General features: G+C 38.8%; 1 protein-coding gene across 3 annotated transcripts in view; it reads left to right on the forward strand.

The window, feature by feature from the left end:
- The first annotated feature begins 1,002 nt into the window (after positions 1-1,002).
- Positions 1,003-19,084, forward strand: part of ZNF106 (zinc finger protein 106) — a 43,991-nt gene continuing 25,909 nt past the window's right edge. For 2 of the 3 annotated variants that reach the window (XM_030033858.1, XM_030033877.1), the window contains exons 1-4: positions 1,003-1,144; positions 9,677-9,762; positions 11,075-11,136; positions 16,642-16,839. In XM_030033858.1, coding sequence (XP_029889718.1) covers positions 9,709-9,762; positions 11,075-11,136; positions 16,642-16,839 — 314 coding nt within the window. In that variant the 5' untranslated portion in view covers positions 1,003-1,144; positions 9,677-9,708. Of the gene's footprint in view, positions 1,145-1,303; positions 1,566-9,676; positions 9,763-11,074; positions 11,137-16,641; positions 16,840-19,084 lie in introns of those variants that run through there. The other variant, XM_030033868.2, reaches the window with a different exon arrangement.

Consider the following 19,084-nt stretch of genomic DNA (forward strand, 5'->3'; position numbering starts at 1 on the left):
GCGTCGGCGTCCCGCTCTTTATCTCGGCGATGCGCTGCCTGCGGTGTTAGCGCGGTGGCCGTGCCGTCAGGCCTCGCTGATTGTAGCTACGTCAACAAATGGCGCAGTACAGAAATAGCCCTATTTATATCAGTGGGGTTTTTCTCCGGGTAAGTTACTCTGTATCGGGAGGAAGCGTGTCAGCCCTTTTTCTGTCACCGGAGAAGAGAACGAGGGCAGAAAGGGAAAGCTGCCGTTCGGAATCACGGACCTCAACTTTCGTACCTGAGCTGGGTAGCCTTTCCTGAGACATGTTCTTTCTTGGGCGTGGGTAACTTCTTCCCTGCTCAGGCTGCCGTTAGGATCCCGTGCCTGCCGTTAGGGAGGCTGCTAACTGGGAGTGCCGCTCGGAGCGTTCGCAGCACCGAGGCCCACAGCAGCTTAGGCGGCTCTTCGAGCCGGTACAAGGCCCCTCTTCCAGTGAAACCGCTGTGATCCCGGAACGGGGCCTCGGTTTCCCTTCTCTCCCTCTCAGGACGTTCAGAGCCCTGGTAGGGTTTGGCTTCTTAAAAAGTCCCAGTGGGCTAGAGCGTATCGCACGCTGCCTGGCCTGGGCACAAGCAGCACACGCTCTTGTCTTTCTGTCTTTCAGCGTGCTCTCGGGGCAGGTGTCCCAGACGCGGCAGGGCTGGCCCAGCACGATGTCGGCGGCTTCTGGCTGCTGAGGCACCTGCGGTCTTCAGTGCCCGCTTTTTAGAGCGGTAGCACGCGGCGCTACGTGTGCCTATAGCGCTACGTTTACGGATAATAATAACGTTTATTATCCTTATCAGCAGGTAAAGGCCCCCAACTGCCAGCAAGCGCCGCTGCCCTCGCAATGAATGGCGCCCCTGCCCCGGTGTGCGGCCGCCAGGACTACGTTTCCCGGCAGGCACCGCGGAGGCGCAGGCGCACCTTCCGGCGCGCAGCGCGGCCGCCTTCCTGCCGGCGCATTGGCTGTGCTGGGCGGTTGCCCCGCCCCGCCGTGCGCCGCGGGTCTCTGTGGGGTCGGCCCGGCGCTGGTGCTGTGAGGGCGGCGGGCCCCGGGGCAGGCGGCGGCCGGGCCTGGTCGGTCCCGGCAGGGGGATGGGTTTCCGGGCCGCTGGCCTGGTGAGGGGTGTGATGTGTGAGTACCGGGGTTAGGGGGAGCAGAGGGCTGCGGGAGCTCTGTGGCGGCAGCGGGGGTGATGGGGGGTTGCTCCGGCTCCCGTTCTGGCTCTGACGGAGGGGGCGGCCTAGGGAGGGGAGCGGGGCAGGCCCGGCCCGGCCTAGAGGGGCTGCAGGGGGCACCTTGCCTTGGGGCGGGCATACGTCTTGCTTTGCGTTGTGAGCATCCCTTATTGCTGCAGTGATCCCTGAACTTTGTTGTGCTGTTAAATACAAGCTTTGTTAGAGCAGGTTCTCTGTTGCGGATGTGTAGCTGTCGTGCTGTCTCTTCATACCTGCTGGAAGCCTTTCCAGGATTGAAGTGTGGCTTTGGATACAGAGTTGCTTAGTTAACTTTCTCATAACATACGGCTTAAAAAACTGTGTCGTAGTGAAAGCAGGTATGAATGTGATGATAAATGTCTGGTAACCTGAAAGGAGTGGGACTGATAGTGTGAAATGAGTCTTAATAGTACAGTGAAATGTGAGGTATTTAAAAGTAATCATTCATTGCTGCAAGCAGGTAGTTCATGTGCAAACTTATATTAGGAACTGTTCAGGGGTGCTTATGAACTTCACCTCAGAAAAGTTTATGAACATTGGATAGAAATGGCATTGATGATTAAAGTTTATACTTAAGTATATTTTAGTGATAGTTGTTTGATAACAATAGTCTCATGCAAGGAGGAAATTTTCCTTTTTACCTTCTGAAGTGCAGCTTTAAAGGGCTTTGTAGAACAGGTGAGTTCTGAGGTGTGACCTGAGAGAGAAGAGGATTGAGGTTTGATGGACTTTGTTTTCAGCATGAGTTCCTGGGGCTGCTTTTCCTATATCTCTGCTGGTTATTTCTGTTCTTTTTTTATTTGCTATTTTTTGCAGTCAACCTCAATTACTGTGTTAAAGTAATTGACTGTTTTGCTGAACTGATAGATCCTAGCCTAAAAAAACCACTTAAGCCTTCCAAAAATTTTGTTAATAGTTTTGCTGAAGTTTGAAAGTATCTCCCCATTAGCACTGCAATATTTGGGATGAATATTGTAGGTTCTAAGGGCCAGTGCAGTATGGCTTTGTAACTTCTTACCTTGGAAAATAGATTCCTATTCTGAAGTCCGTTCTATTAAAGGCAACTGTATAACTTTTTTTTTTTTTTAAGTACTTGCTTGAGTTCAACTGAACTGGCAGTACAAGGCAACTGCATTTGCACCACCACGTATGTTCCACTGATTTTTGTAGGTAAAATTTGTTAAATAGGCGCTATATTCTAGTGTTTTCAATTTGGAACAAGCCAACACACTGAGTCAATTTGGTCGCTGTGACCAAACTTTGGGTAACTTCTAGTCCATATGTCCAAAAATGTCACACATTTGAAGAGATGTCAGCTGAATGCATCTAATTTATGCAGGACTGTGATATCCAGTACAAAGAATAACAGCAATCACTATCCTATAAATACATATCAAAATTGTGTAAGAGATACTAAGACTTGTAGAGAACCTCATCTACGTAAAATTAAGGTATTTTTCCATTGAATTTTTCCTCTTTATCTCGTAAAGACAAAATTCATAAGACATCTGGAATCAAATTTAAATTTCATCAGAATCAAATTTTTAAACATCTGTTAATCATTTTCTGTGAACTCTGCCACCAGATGGTGTCATAAGATTTGAGACATTATCTGACTCAAGCCGGTTATAGGAAAAAAGAGGATACTATGCATTACAATAACTTCTTTGTTTTTATAAAAATATTTTTCATATTTGTAGTATAGGGGATTTTTCTCATCTAGTCCTAGACTATTTTATATTTTGATCCCATGTTGTCGGAGCCGCTAATATTCAGCCCTGGGACAAACTGTGTTACAGAGATGTAAGAATTCAGGCAGACCCTTGTATTTCTATTGCCTGGTTGTTAATGACTGCTGTGTTAATGTTTGGGATCCTTAACTTGAACTTACTTGGCACCAAAGCTCCATATGCTGAAGAGTGACCTGACTACCTTGGCTTGAGTGCCTCAACTCACTCTCCAGTGGTTCTTCATACTCTGTAGTGACTGTATGAATAGAAAAAGCTCAGTGACTGACTGGATGCTCTCCTACATGCTCTCTTGTGTCTGTGTAGATCTTTCTTAGGGAGTCTGAGTCATTTTGCCAAGGCCAGGTACCTGCTTCTGTGGAACTGCAATAGATGGGATGTATAAAGTAGTCTGTTTTGATTTGGCTTCTGAGTCCCTGGTCTTAACTTCTAATCGGTGAAAGAGACATAGTATGCATACCTGTGAAGGGTGTTATAAGCTTAAATACCCTAGGAAGGAAAAAAAAGATACAGCTAAATGTTACAGAAATATGTTTAAAATTAAGTAGTAGGTATTTCTGTTATTATGAGGGTCTGTTTGTTGAAGACAAGGTTATCGGAATAAGCGTGAATTCTTTTGCAAGTCACAGAAAAATCTAAATCAGTTAGCTTATTTGTCCCACATCATGTGGATCACTATGTTGCTTCTTAATAAGACTTTGTCTCAGTCATTATCAATTATGTTGGAGGCTGTAATGGTAGTAGGCGTACAAAGACAATTCCCCTCTCCAAAGGGTGCTCATAGGGGTCTTAGTTGGAATACTATATCCAGTTTTGGACGTTTCTTTTAGTGTTGTGGGTAATTTGGAAAGAGGAATGGCAATTTTAGTAGGTTTAGGAAATGTGGTGTTTGCGGAAAACATCTGAAGAAAAAGAGTTTGCATATGTCTAAAAATGAACAGGCAGTATAGGGGAAAACAGAAGCTTTCCAGGTGTATGGATTTTAAGTGTTGTAAATGACAGCATACAGCAATGATGCTGAAGAGCTCTCCGTTCCAATTAGGACAGCGGATATCCCTGAATCTCCCAGTGCGTAAAAAGCTATCACAAGCAAGAGCAGTAAGTAATTTACTTCCACTAAGGAGGAATTGTCATCTCAGTTTACAGCAAGGAAAACTTAGTTTGGATATTAGGAGATTATTAGCATTGCTTATATGTAGGGAATTAGAAAGATGCAGTTTGATTGTGACTTAGGGTGTATATATTGTTCTGGTCTGTACTCCATTCTTAGATTTACTTGAAATAAAAATAGACATCAGTGAAAACTCTGTGTTTATGCCAGGTGTTCCTGTGCTGGTCTGTTTAAAGTATTTCTCTGCAGTCTCCTTATCTCCAGTATACCTTCCCTATATATTGTAAAAAGCCAGCCGTACTCATGGGATAGCATGCAAACAGTTTCTGTTAGATGTCTTCTAGGCTAGTTAGTGGAGTCAACTTTATTGCTTTTAACAGGAACTTAAAGAACTTTGATCTGTGAAATAACTCTTCTCTCCTTCTGGCTCAATGTCAAAACAGTTGAGCGCTCAGCTGCCCAGTTATAACATTTGCTGTGCGTTGTTGCTGCTTCAGTGCTGAGGGGTTTAGAGTACCCTCAGTCCGTCATGGGGATGAAGCTAAATCTTGGAAAGCAGGGAGGAATTTACCTTAAAAGTCTTGCTTCTGGTACAAGTATTTTAACTACTGGGCTGTAATATAGTTCTCTCCTTAGCCATGTTAAAAAAAAAAATCCACCTGTGACTACAAAGTAGTTTGTACAGTGCATGATAGTGTGCTAGAGGAGAATAATGCTGTTAGTCATGACTTAACTTTAGGAAGTCCTTAAGTTCCTGTCTGTTGATCTGGTTAGGTTGCAAAGATCAGCATCATAGAAGGTTAAAGTGCCTCCCACATATGCCCAGAAGTAATGTTAAGGTAATTGGTAAAAGTTATGGTCTTGTAAGGGGATGCGTAGTGATTTCAGATGCCTCAAGGGCAATGAATCTGGGAAGGAGAGATAGTCTTTGAATATTGGTGCTTTATTCCACAAAAATTCTGCTGGAGGTGATGAAATTTGAGCATAGGTCTCTGTCTTGTTATGATGAATTACTTGTTTTGTACGGCATTCTCAACAGCAGTACAGGGCTTTGATGTTTGGAGCAGTGTGTAATACAGGGAAGTGGTTTTATAGTCATAAAATTTTTCCTTAAGAAAATCTCTCTCTATTACTAGGCTTTAATAAATCATTATTTAGTTAGATTAGCAATCATTAACTGCTTTGTAGCATTTGTTTATCAAAATAGGTGGTTGGATACAGCTTTCAAAGGCCTATGTGGGGTTCTCCAGGTTTTCCTGTGAAAAGACCAGGCTTCTTGGCAGGTTAGCAAAATAAATTGTGCTGATCTTCAAACTACATATGGTGCAGCCTAGCAGTGATTAAGTGCTTCCCAGAGCCTAAATACAATTCCCTTCCTAATTCTTCTGAGCAAGAGGCTTCTGTCCAAGTCAAAATGACTTTGTGTCCACCACTTCCTCCCATCAACCAACTAAAGATTTCATGAATGCGCTTTGTGATGAGTTGCTTCTTTCCTCTCTGCTCTCCTGTCCTTTCTCACGTCTGTGGCAGCTGTATTACTGTTCTACAGCTCAACTAGGACGTGCAATCGGTTGCTGCAGGAGAGAAGTCGCTAAAGCAGGAGGAGCAACATCCCTGTGAGGAGCTGAGGAGCATGTTGCTGCAGAGCACTCTGCCACGGTGAACTTCTAGACTCCCGTTCTTGTCAAGGGTAGAGTTTCCACTGCTGTCTGTAGGGACATGCAGCATTTAGGCAGGCCTTTAGACAGGCCAGCACTGCTGATCTCTCCGAGTCCTCCTGAGGATTTCTAGGCAGCTGGAATGCTGGGCTGCCCGCCCCACTCCATGACACTTGTGGCTTTATATAGTCAGTGTTCAGCCACTGATCTGTAGCAGATTTAACCTTGACGTACATTTTTAATGTATGTTATCCGGTAAGGTTGAATAACTGTGGACAAATGGATGTTGTAGCAGGAAGTAGTCTAATGCCTTATTTTCTTTGTAGACTATTTTTACTTGTGAGAAGTATTCTCCAAAAATCTCCATAGCAGACTTGCTTAAGTTAATTAAAACTGTGTGGTGTTTCCAAGCTCTGGGCAGGTGCAGGATTTGGGCAAGTTGCATTTACACCACACAGTTGTAAAATGCATCCCTTCCCTTTAAAACAAACAAATAAAAAATCACCCACTGAACAGTTATATTCTCTCAAAATAGAAAGTTGCCATATTATCTCATTTGTTTTGAAGGCTTTACATTTTGCTGTTGACGTATTTCTCTTCTATATGGTGGTGGGGTCATTTTGGCAAAACCTTATCTTTGCTTGCAGTTTGCTCATTTTTTAGAGTAGCTCATTTTCCTATTAACGTTCCATAAGTAATTTCCTATGCTATGCAGCCAGTTGGTGATTTCAGAAGCACAAACTGTTAAATCTGATAAAAGCTTGAAGGTTGTTTGGTGTTTAAAGTATGGGATTTTTTTCTTTTGTTAGGAATTCAAATATGCCTGCATTTATGTAGAGAAAGCTCTGTTTCTGAAGTTTCTCGGTATGAAAGTTTTGTGATGGAACAGACAGTGTATGATGAGATGAAATGCCATCACTGGCTACGTGACTCAAAAGCTGTCTGCTTCTTGTCACTGTTGCATAGTGAGTGAGAGAATACCTTGAATTTATAATGTTTTTTGAAGTACTTCATGAAAGTTCTTTTACAGTGAAATTGAAGTACTTCATTAAAGTGAGCCATGGGTTTTATAGCAGAATTTGGGAGAAAGCTAAGGATGAAGGGAAGTGGTTTATCTCTATGTAGACAGTAAGTCAAGAGGTGATCTAGAAATAGAATGTGGGTCTGTCTTTTCCCAGTCCCTGTAGCATCTACTGAATCTCTTTACAGCTGAGTCCTTGCCTCTAAGGGCTCCTCTCTGCTGAGGTGAAAGTTTCACTTTTCATAGTGACATCCAATAGCATTTGAATTCCATTAGTATTTTTAGTACTGTCATAAGTAATGCCCAGTTGATTGGGCAGTTAGCCTAAAACTCTTCCTGTAATCATGCGTAGTTACTATATGTTTTAATTAGCCAAAACAGGTGTAATGTTAGCTCTACTTGTGAAAGCTTTTTAATGTTATGTGCTAACTGGTGTCAGCAAGTCACCATACTTCACTGGGCTGCTTTTCCTGATTTAAGTCCCATGCTGCTGTTTCACCCTTGTGCTGAATGAATTCTGTAAATACTTTAGTAATCTTGAACACGAGCCTGAGCACATGTAGGGTATTACTCCACTAAACTACAAAGTAGTGCTAGTGAAGAATGTTGGGGGAGTACAGAATATTTTAATGCAAAAGGAAGTATCTGAAATTGGTGCAATGATTAGCGCCCTTGCTTTTCAGGTGTAACTTCATACTAATTACATTAAAACAGCTTTCCTATATTGGGTAGGCATCCAAACCTTTGTCACTTGTCTATAATAATGAATAATTCTTTTATACTTGTTGCAGCTGCACAGATTGTGTATAAACAGTATGTTGATGATGTGCTCCTAGACTCACCTAATAACCTGGAAAATCATGAGGCTGAAATATCTCATTTTCTGTCTCTACTCATATTAGCTTAAACTTTCCTTAACTGCTGTCTCAGTTGAAATATATTTAAAAACAAGTTATACTCTTTATATGTGGTTTCAAACTAATTTGTTCCAAAACTTGGTATTTCTGCGTTGTGACCTTCCATGAAAGCAGGTGCTTTTGCATGCACATCACTGATATCATATGAATTTATATGCATACTCTATATGACTTAGGCTGGTACAAAGTTCTGAATGATCTTGTACCTTTCTTGGGGGTGATTTGTCAAAATAAATAGCTCTTACTAATGGTTCGAGTACATCAGGTGCCCATGTGATGAAGCTAGAGAATGCATATTTAAACACTATTGGGTGTTTCAGTGAGATGAAGAATGGCACCCTAGAAATGCTGGTTAGGGAACATAAAAAGATGATTGAATCTCCTGTTGTGTTTTAAGTGTGTTTGTTTTGGTATGATGATGTGGATTTTTATAGGGAGGAAACTGCTTTCTCTGTTGTCTAAAGGTGAAAGGGCTATTGCAACTCTCAGTTCCTTCCCCTTTAAGCTGGACAGATGCTGGTGCATACATAACTGTAAATGGACATGCAAATCTGGAGGAAAAGAGTTATTTATCAAAGAAGGACATTTTGGAATTAGAGTGGGTGTGGTTTTACTTGCTTATTTTTGTTTGTTTCCAGTTGGACACTACCACTGAATGTCAGAGCTGCTTTAACTCTAGGTGACCTGGATTTCGTAAAAATCCAGTTCTTGCCCTTTGTTCACAGCTTCTAGTCAGAGGGTTTGATGCCCCTGATACAGAAGGTTGATGGTAAATAATTAGAATTAACTTTGTAGGGTAAGCTGTGGAGGTGAACTGTTGAAAGGCTCTTGTAGGTTAAGTTTGATGATATTAGCTAAGTTAGCTCTGAAGTTGACTAAAGTCAGATAGCAAAGCTTGGAAGGATTTGTCTTTCTGTGTGGAGATCTAAAAATGCCTAGTAGTAAAAAGATACATTTCTTTCCACTTTAGGGTGAGGAACTGCCTCTGCGAAGTCAATAAAAAATTACTATAATGCTTGATCATTCTGCATTTTAGTGTCTTTCTCTTAAAAGAAAGGGCAAAGATTATACCCTGTTACTTATGCAGACATGTCTGTCTTTGTATTATAACCTAGACTGTTATGTACCTCTCTAATTTGATTGCTCTCCTTATAAATTAAACATTATGACAAAATACATATGGCATTTAATTTGACCTGCAGGTGCTTTCATTTGCATATATATACAAGTCTTAAGTAGATCAGTGTTAAAATGTTTAATATTCTGGTGCAAAGTTTTGAATAATATTGTACTCTTGGGACTAATTAATGGAAATCAATAGCTTTTATTAATGATTCAAATACAGAAGGTGCCATGTAGAGCATGGTGTTAGAGAATGTATCTCAAGATGCTGTCTAAATTGAGTATTTCAGTACATGCATATGTCTAGCTCTTAGGGAGGTTAATGAGAAAAATACTGAATTTAAACCACTTTAGGTTTTATTTTATGGTGAATAAATGGACTGATAAACCTTGAAGACTAACAGTCTTTGATGTCATGAATGGCCTTCATTTCATTTTCCTAGGGCCTTAAATATCTTCCTTGAGCTGCCCTGTGTACCAAAATAAAGATCTGAGTTTGCCCTGCTTGGTTTCCCTAATTCCTTAACTTCCACTCGTCATCCTAGTTGAAAAGTGTTCTGTTAATCTGATTTGAGTAGCTGAGGGGATTCCTACAGATCTCTGCTTATAGAATGAGTGCCATGTCTTGGAGGACAAGGAGCAAAATGAAAGAAAAGGAAAGCTACTTTTTATTATGGCTGTTTTAGATGACTATTCAAAACTACCTTACCTTTTTTTGAAGAATATTGACTATGTACAAGAAACTTAAAGAAACTCAGCACAAGTGTTTTCATGAATAGTAACTTATTTTTACTTCCTTACTAAAAAAGATTAATAAAAAAAAAAGACGTAATCCTGAATGTTGGTTCTTTTTAAATTATTTTTATTTGCAGGTATGGGATAAGATCTTTCCAGAGTAATAAGCATGGTTCGAGAACGAAAATGCATATTATGTCACATTGTGTACAGCTCAAAAAAGGTAAATAATTAATGCTTTACAGCTGTTGGTAGATACCAACATGAAGATACTAATAAGAAATGTGTGTAATACTTCAATTTTAAAATTGTGCGAAGTGTAAGGGTTTTTCTGTCTACCAGGAATATATTGATCTAGGTCTATCACAAATCAAATAATATATTTGCATGTGCTTTAGAGTATCTTTCTTGAAATGACCTGTGCAGTATGCTTGATTCTGAATGTTAAAAATATTCAGGTCTTTGAGTTTTTCATATTGTATAAAGATACTAAAGTGAAAAGCACTCAAACTCATTTAGCTATAAATTATGGTATGTTCAGTATACTGTAATACACAATTTTTTAATTCCTTTTGGGATGTCTGTGTTTCTGTATGGAAGGAGAATGTGGAATTATGCAGCCCAGAATGTGTTTTCATTAATGTGTCAATTTGGTGTGTACCTTCTGTGTACTGCATATCATGCAAAGCCTGCATTGAAACAGACTGTTTTTTAATGGACCTTCATATATTGGTTACCCACGTGGGTACCTTGCAAATGCCAATGTATTAATTCACACAACTGTCCAACACTGAAGATGTATCTTTCCCTTTGCAGATGGGATTTCAAGGACTAAAGAGGATAGTGATTAGTATCTGTTCTTTGAAGAATTCCAAACACTTTGGCTTAAACACAAAGAGAAAGTTAAATCTTCTGAACTGCTTCCTTTCACTGAATTACAAACATTCTTTCTCTTCCAGCAGCTCTCTTTCAATAGCAATTAATTATAACAGCACTGCAGTTCACAGATCAAGGGTGCTGTAAACAACAAACTGGGATGTTATGTACATCTCAGTTTCTGAAGCGCATCTAGCACAGTAAAATAGTGATGATGAAATTACAGCTCTATCATAATACAAATACAGAGAGTCTGCTCAGATTGCACAAAAACTGTTTTAAGTACTGTGATTCTGGAGAGTGGTCTCAATGAGACTTTTAATAAAAATGATGATCAATAGTAATTTGTCAAAAATCAGTGTAATAAGCTTTGCTACATGCACTCCTGTTTGTCTTTCTCCTGGAATTCTGCCCCCCTTCTGTTGAATTCTAATGACTCCTGTGCATCCTTCCTCAGGAAAGGTAACATTATATGACTTCCTGAGAGTGTGACTGCTTGTACTTTCATGGTCATAGAAACGGGAATGGCAACTGCTGTAGCCCTACAGGAGTAGAGTACACCTTCCTGCAAGGCAGGAGAGTTCTCCAAAGTGAGCTTTTCACATGATACACCATTTTGTTTTGTTTTGACCAATTTTACTTTTTTCCCCATGTTGAAGGAGATGGAAGAACACATGAGAAGCATGCTTCACCACAGAGAACTTGAAAACCTGAAGGGAAGGTATGAATGAGAACAATCTTGCATCATTCCTCTCTATGCATTTTATATGTCATTCTCTGGAAGAACTCATGTCCTATTTCCCATATAAGATGAACTGCACAATTTATTTTTATGCATCACTTAGTTGCATGCCTTGTGATAAAGCTGGCAATGAACATGTTCTCTTAATGTCAAAAATTTGAGGCAAACAATGTGGAAGAAGGCTTTCCTGTATTTCTTGGACTGCAGTGAAATAAAATTAAAGAACATGTTTTTTAAGTCTTGGCATTTTCATGCTTGGTTTCTTGGAAGCACTAGAATTCTGCTTTTGACAGAATTATGACCACTGGTATTTTCCTTTTTAAAATGTTTTTTAGAAGTTTTCAATGATGTAGAAACAATTGTTGATCTTTTAAGCCACTCTGAGAAGACTGATATCTTGGATGTAAAGTCTGCATCTACTTGAGTGACTGCCTTGTCCTCTGCTACCCTGGTCCAGTTGTTTGGTTAAGGGACCTAACCATCGTGGATGGTGTTTTCCTTCTGATTTCCTTGGTTTTATTTCCAACCTGTGGAAGCAGGAGGTGGGAGTTAAGGGGTATTCAAGTATCATCCTGATAATATGGAATCAGATTGTAACCAGAGTGCACTTAAAAGTGCTTTCAGGTGTATGGGGTTTGAGGTTGAGGTAGCCAGAGGGATCAGATAGTCTGCACTTATGTATATGATCTACAAACTAATTTTTAATCATTTTGCAGTACAAATTTTATATGGAAATGGCAAATCTCTTTTAAACATCTTTTAAAGGACTAAAGTGATCCTCTTTCAACTCTTAGAGGTGTGGGAGATCCATTTTGTCAGGACATCCATCTTGTATCCAGGGAAGAAAATCTGTAGACTACTTGTGTTTGCATGCTAGCTTTTCATTCATGTAGCTTTTATTCTGTTGTTTTGTGTAAGGTGAGAGCAGCTGTTAGGGCTCGAGGCCCTTTTTTTAAGGAGTTAACTATTAAAGAAAGGCTGAGTGAAATTAAAACTCTGATCTGTACTGTGATAGATACTAATGCCAATGTAGTTAAGTTGTGCCAGGTTGAATTCTAGTAAAACTCTTAAACTGTTTTGTTTTATAATGTTTCTAAAATAGAGGAAGTTAGAAACTTATTTCTCTTCAGTAACTTCTTATGTGAAAAGCATACATAGAGCTGCAGAACAGCATCCACGTTTGGAGTACAAGATTGTATTACATACATGCCACAGATGAAGACATTTGTTGGAGCCAGCTGTATAGTATTTTATACTACTGTTGTGTATAATTGCTAAGTGTTGCTGTAGTTTCTCTAAATCAGCACCTTAAAATGTTTTTAGGTTAAGACTTCCAGAAAATCTGTAGCATATGTGTATGCCCACTTACATCCACTAGCATTTCCAATTCTCTCTCTAAAATAAAAAAATAACCCTTATTTCAGGACTATAAATAAAAAGATACTGCTTACCTTGAAGTGCATATTGACTGTCAGTAAATAACCTCTGTTGTCTAATTTCTACTTCCATTTAATATTTGATTAAATTGGCTGGAGCTTCACAGCACGTTAGTAAAGTGGGAAAAGAACTTCCATCTTCAGAATCTCCATCACCAGCCTGTCTTTAGGCAGGGGTTGTGTGGCCTATCAAAATGTTAAAATATATCAGAAAGAAAATTAAATAATCTTTCCCTCTTGAAATTAAATTTGTTTTAGTGGGATTCAGAAAATCTTCAAGTTGTCCAGATTAACAAAGTTGTTCTTGTGTCACATTGAGAAAATGTATGAAAGCAGCTTTTTGGAAGCTGTTTCATTAAAAAAAAAAAAAAAAAAAAAAGCTTTGTAGTAAAGATAGAGAGCATAAAAATTCCACACCCTCTTTTTTTCTTTTCTCCTGCCATTGCTATCCCTTGCTCAACCCTATGTTTCTTGGGTTTCTTTTGTTCTGAATTCAGATACTTAAAAAGAAAAGAAAACCAAAAAACCCCAGATAATTTTGTCGTCTTCTCTGCTGTGCCCCATACAACTGGGTCTTGGGAGCTAAGAACATTCTGAAAATGTGCCTGGGATCAAGCACATCATGCTATTTGATATCTGTCCTGTTGAGCGTGAAAAGGATTTGTTCTGTTACTGAGCAGCTGGGAAGGGGTAGCTCAGAAACCAGAATGTCCTCTGCACTAGAAGCGGACTTAGGGCTTCTGGTCAACTAACTTGTAGAGCATTTCTGTTCTGGACTTTCTTCTGACAATGATTCTGAGATCAGCTTAAAATGTCATGTATTTTGGCATCTTATTTCTGGCCTTCTAAGTTTATTTAGTTAGTTAGTTTATGACTTTTGAAGGTAACAGTAATTTCTAGAAGTTATATATTGTGTCTGCAGTGGCTTGCTAGTGATCTGACAATTCTTGGTTTTCTATTCCATAAGACGGAAATTAAATTACATTTTTCATCATCATTACATTTTCTATTACTAAGGTAACTGTCTTCACTACTTCTTTCAGAAGAATGCATGGAAGGTATTTGTTCTCAAAATGAATAATGAACATCACTTTTCACTGTGCAGCAGCAACCTTGTTCTCTTACCCCACGCCTCTCCTTCTTCCCATTTAAGTTTAGTAGAAGTCTTTTAGGAGTCTTACAGCCTTGTAAAGCAAAAGGTACTCCAAGTAGAAAATGTGAAGCACAAGGAACAGCCTCATGAGTGTGGTTTAGTTGTGTAACAGGATAATACCATTAAAGTGTGTAGTATCATACTACTCGAAGTATTACTACCTTCAAATTTAATATCCTACCTGAAGTAATTTTTTGGACTTCCTGTAGGGAAGAAGTAAAGGAAATGCATGCATTGGTTCACACTTTTCTCCTTTCAAAGTTAACTTAGTAATCTCAAGGGCTAGAGTAATTTTCTGAAACATTTTAAGGCTCTTCTCCTCTTCTTGAAGTCTTACGCAATGTGATATATAAGGAGAGTTGGATGTCAAGTACAAAGCTTTAGCGTTTTGGTTTTTGGTGTTTTTTTTTTTAAATTCAAGTGAAATAATGCTCCTGTATGAGGAACATTGAGTCTCCCATTTGAAGCATGCATCCAGTAAATAAAGCTCTTGGATGTTTTCATACCGAGAATACTTTTGTCATGTTTATTTCAAACTGCTTTTGGCCTTCTTGTTGAACAACTAAGATTGTGTGGTGTTCCTGTGTGGTAGGGAAATACGTAGACATGATCAGTGTATGTTGTGGAGTATGCTCAGTTCTGGCTAATACAATTGGGGATTGGGGAAGGAAAGAACCAAAGGAAATCTAAATTCTCTTAAGTATAACTAACTGAACTCCTAGCCAATTCATCTTCAATTAAAGCAGTTGCTCATATAGAAAAAATAGTGTTGATTTTTCTTTAGGTTCATATAGATTAAGAGCAGGACAGAGAAGTCTAGTCACTACCCACTTGAGTCTTTTCTTTCCAGACTCTCAGTTGGTACAAGAGGCACAGCTTTGTAATTGGTAACTCACAAGTTAGAAGTGATAGAAACAAGTTCTTTGTCCTTAAGCCAGCTGCTAACTCACTGGCTTTGTCCAAATTAAGTAAAACTTTGCATTTATTTAGTTAGTCTATAAATGAGGATGATGAAAGTTTTATGAAAGAATTGAAACATGGGTCTTATGAAGGATTTGGATTGTTCTCTAAAACCCAATTAGTACCACTGAGGTGTGTTTCCTGTTGAAATGTCCTTATTGAAGTGGAACATTATGTAAGAAGAACACCTTTTTCAACAGGAAGACAACTTCTATTTGCAGTTTGCCTTGTGTCATGACCTAAGTTAAAAATTTTAGTAGCAATGCATAGCTGTGCCATTTATGAGTGTGGAGAGGATTCTTCCAATGGCATCAGTAAAATTTGCTGGTTGTATTTGGGCTATCTCATTAACCCAATAAAGATAACCAAAGTACAATATGTAGTATCTGGGCTTTGAATATTTATTAGTGAGTGTGAAGTGTGCAAAATGAAGTACACCCCTCTCTGGAAAATACAGACTAAATTTGTAAATTACTGGCTTTGTAAATGAAATTTATCCAATTGTTTCATCTGAAATTAGGCTGCAACATACAAAATAATTAAATGTAAAAAGTATAATTTTTATTAATTAGTCTGTCTAAAATAAAACCCTCTCTAGGTGTGCCTGAATGACTGCATTGGTTAAATATCTCAACTATGTTAGTAGGAAAACCACAGATTTCCAGGATAAATAAAACATAGCTGCTGACACTCCATTAACCACTCCAATAAGGACGTTGCCTTAGTATCTTGAGTGAAGGTGCATCTTCTGATCTCTTTCTCATTTTATTTTTAACTTTTCTCTAAAATAACCAAGGTTTCATGTTTGTCTTTTTCCTTTATGGATACCAATTTTTTGACCCCAGTTATGAACTGTGTGGTGGTATTATAATGCTACTATTACAACAGTTCAGTCGCAAGTGCGCCATGGGGATATGCAGATCTGCTTTTATGAATTAAATGGCAGAATTGAAGAAAGCGTTGTGGAGGCAGGCACTGAGTCATAACTTGGTCCCACTGAATTATTTGCAGTGGACTATACTCTCATTAAGTATTTTTCTGACTTTTTTGAACTGGTAAAGATATTTTCCTTGTTTAGGTTTATTATTAACAACGTATTTCCTTAACAGTGGAGTATTGAAAAGATTTGTCAGGAGAACAAGTAAGGTATTTTTAGAAATCTGAATTTCTTAAAAAAAAAAAAAAAAAGAAAGAAAAAATATTGTAACCTTAATCCAGTATTCACTGAAACATGAGTAAAGCCATTTGTCTGACACAGCTGTCAACTTCCTCCAGCTGAAATAATTTCTGTATTTTTTAAGATAAGTTCTCTAAAGTAGAAAGCAGACCTCATGCACACTTGAACCAAATAAAGTACAGCAAACTGAAGACACCCTCCCATTACTCGCTGTGCTATGAAGTCTTTGGATTCCAGGCAGCAGTCTCAGCTGTCCCAGTTTAGGTTATGTTGTATCAGGATTGGCTGTATCCATGTACTGCCTCCTCCCTTTTCTAAATTTCACTGGGGGAAGGCTCAAGGCAAGGATTAAATGTAGAAGCTGTCACCAGGCTTCCCCAGTGCAGCTGGCACCGTGGATGGGCTTCAGAGCAGCTCCTGCTAGCTCTGGAAGCCTTCCACTCTGCCTCCTCGCTCACTATGTTTCCTCTGAAAAGATTTTGAGTACAACAATTCAAGAAGAACTCCTTCTCCCAGTTAATGCAGCTTTATTACTAAGTCTTTTACCTCTTGATTGTTGGAAAAAAATCTTTTAGAAACTGACCATCAGAAAACTAGACCTTGAAAGAAAAAGCCAGAGAATTAAAGTACCTTAAATATACTGAGCAAAACCTAGTTGCCTTCAACTCAAGCACATTCAGAGGAAACAAAGTAAGATCAGAGGTACCTGCCATGCCTGTTGGCAGAGTTGAAAGTCCACCCTCTGCCTCTCTTCCTAGGGACAGCAACCATGAATGCCGGGTGTGCAGGGTGACACTGGTGGGTTTGTCAGCATATGCCAAGCACATCTCCAGCCAGCTGCACAAAGACAATGTTCATGCCCATGACAGAAAAGAGGAAGAGAAAGAAGAGGCAGAAGAAGAATACCTTGACAAAGAACTCATTCAACTAATCAAGCAAAGGAAGGAACGGAACCGGTGAGTTTTCCTTTCTCCTCTTAGGTCATAGAATTGCTTTTAACACAGTTAGTATATGCTCCTAAGGCTTAGGTGCTCATGAAATGTAAACTGCTTGTAGCCAGTGTACTTGTTATGAGAACAATCCAAGAGACCTATGTGGATATTGTAGTTTCAATGTGTAAATGTCATCCTGCTGAATGTTCACGTTTGGTTGATCTGCTGTTAGTAAGGAAGTGCAACTATTCTCCATTATGACTAAAAACAGTCCCCAGTGTGGAATCTTGTGTTTTGAGAGCCCTAATGTTTTTGTTTTAATATTTGATCCCATTTAACTGAAAGGCTTAATAAGTGTGACAGTAGTGCTAATATTGTTTGGGGTGGGGGGGGGTGCCTATAGGAACCTGACCTTTTAGAAACTGTTGCTGAACATGCTTTGTTATAAACTTTTAATCTATTTTTAAAAGGAATTGGATTGTTCTGTCAGTGTCACACTGAAATCCCATAATCCTTGAATGAAATTTCTTACCTGTTTTATCTTACTGCTTACCATTAGCTAAACATAATTCTAAAGGCTCACTATGAAATAGAAGGAAGGCTGCAAAGAGTAATAAGTATTGCCTTTTATCTTCCATGTGGCTCTGCAAGTGTGCATTGCCAATATGATGTTCCAGTTGGGAATATATTGTTTGAATAAATTTATAGCATGGTGATGGTATTAAAGGGGCATATGATTTTTGAAAGAAGCTCTTGCTTGTCATGGCTAGAAGTTTCAGTTAGCATCTCCAAGTGCATAAATCTGTGGAGATTATTTGGTTTGGACACCATTCTGTCATATTAGGGTGTCCCTGTACTGCACGATGGTCATGTTTTCATATTGGTCAATGTAGGTAGCAATAATGTCACTTTTCCTGGTTTTATGGTAAAGGAGTAATGCTGTCAGTACAGTGGTGTTCTGAAGCAACTAAAATCTTAGAAAATCTCTCTGCTGGATGCTGGTTTGGAGGGGGGAAAAAAAGAAAGTACATGGATTAAGTTACTAATACAGCAAAATTGTTTCCATTAGCTCATAATCTAGTTGAGTCAGCTCCTAGAACTTACGGTATCACTTAGACATCGTTTCTTTGAATTCTTGTCTTAAAGCTCACTTTATCTTATGCAGTAGACCATTTCCTGTTAGAGAGTAATTATTTGTGCATCTTTTAGCAAAACTGGAATGTGTTGAAAACTTAAAGGGTGGTACAATATGAATTTTCCATTTACTCAAATCAATTGTTTTTGAGCAGTAGTGTGAAAGTTTCCTGTCTTTCTTGCCCAGGGGTCTGGAATGAATGTATTCCTGTGATGTCAGGAAGAAGCATTTCTATAATCAGTTTTTAGAAAAAGTTCTAATAAAAACTTTTCTCTTGGTAGAATAAATACTTAGAATGTTTAGACTGCTTACCCTGGGAATAGCTGTTGGTGTTAAGGTAGCATTTATCTTTAAACGTACATGTGATAATTTACCACGTGTTCATGGGAAGTTGCCAAGCACAAGTACTATCCAAAGGGCAGTAGATAGTGCTTCTGGGAGGCTCATACAGACTCAGCATTGCATGCTGTGGACTGTTCCAGTCTGTTGGTTAGAACAAGAGAAAATATATTTGTATCTGAAGTACAACTTCTGTGGACATTTTACATCTGTGTTTGAACTTAAGTTTTATAAACTGAGGTATGATCTCAGGGTTTTTTTCTCCAGTAAGTAGAATAACTGCTTTTCTCAGCCTGACTTTCCTTCTATTTTGTATCAGTTCACTTTAGTTATGCAATCTAACACCAACAGAATAGTCTTCAGAAAAAATAATCATCTCACTACTATTGAATTTTTCATCTGTCAAGATTACTGAAATTACAAAGATTATACAACAGAATAGCTTTCTTTTCATTTGTTTCTTATTAGTCCAATAACTAGTAAATAGAAAGGAATATTTTCTTCTGAGTTAAACAGAAATATTTAAGAATTAGTCTGTTAAACTGTCCCTGCACCAAATCAGTTGTTCTTGTAAGAGCAATTTTGAAATATCATCTTTAAATAAAGGTACAACATTAGTTTTGAAGGTCAGACACTACAGAAGCCTGAACAGTAAAGCAGCTAAATAAGTTATCTGTTTCTTTTTATGGGGGAAAAAAAAAAAAAAAAATCCTTCCAGTGCAAATAAAATGCATGAGGATTGTGCGCTGTTGGATTTCAGTGGAATGGCATCAGAATTTAGGTTATTCTCAATTG

The sequence above is a fragment of the Aquila chrysaetos genome, chromosome 2 (assembly GCF_900496995.4).
Source record: "Aquila chrysaetos chrysaetos chromosome 2, bAquChr1.4, whole genome shotgun sequence".
Taxonomy (NCBI): domain Eukaryota; kingdom Metazoa; phylum Chordata; class Aves; order Accipitriformes; family Accipitridae; genus Aquila; species Aquila chrysaetos.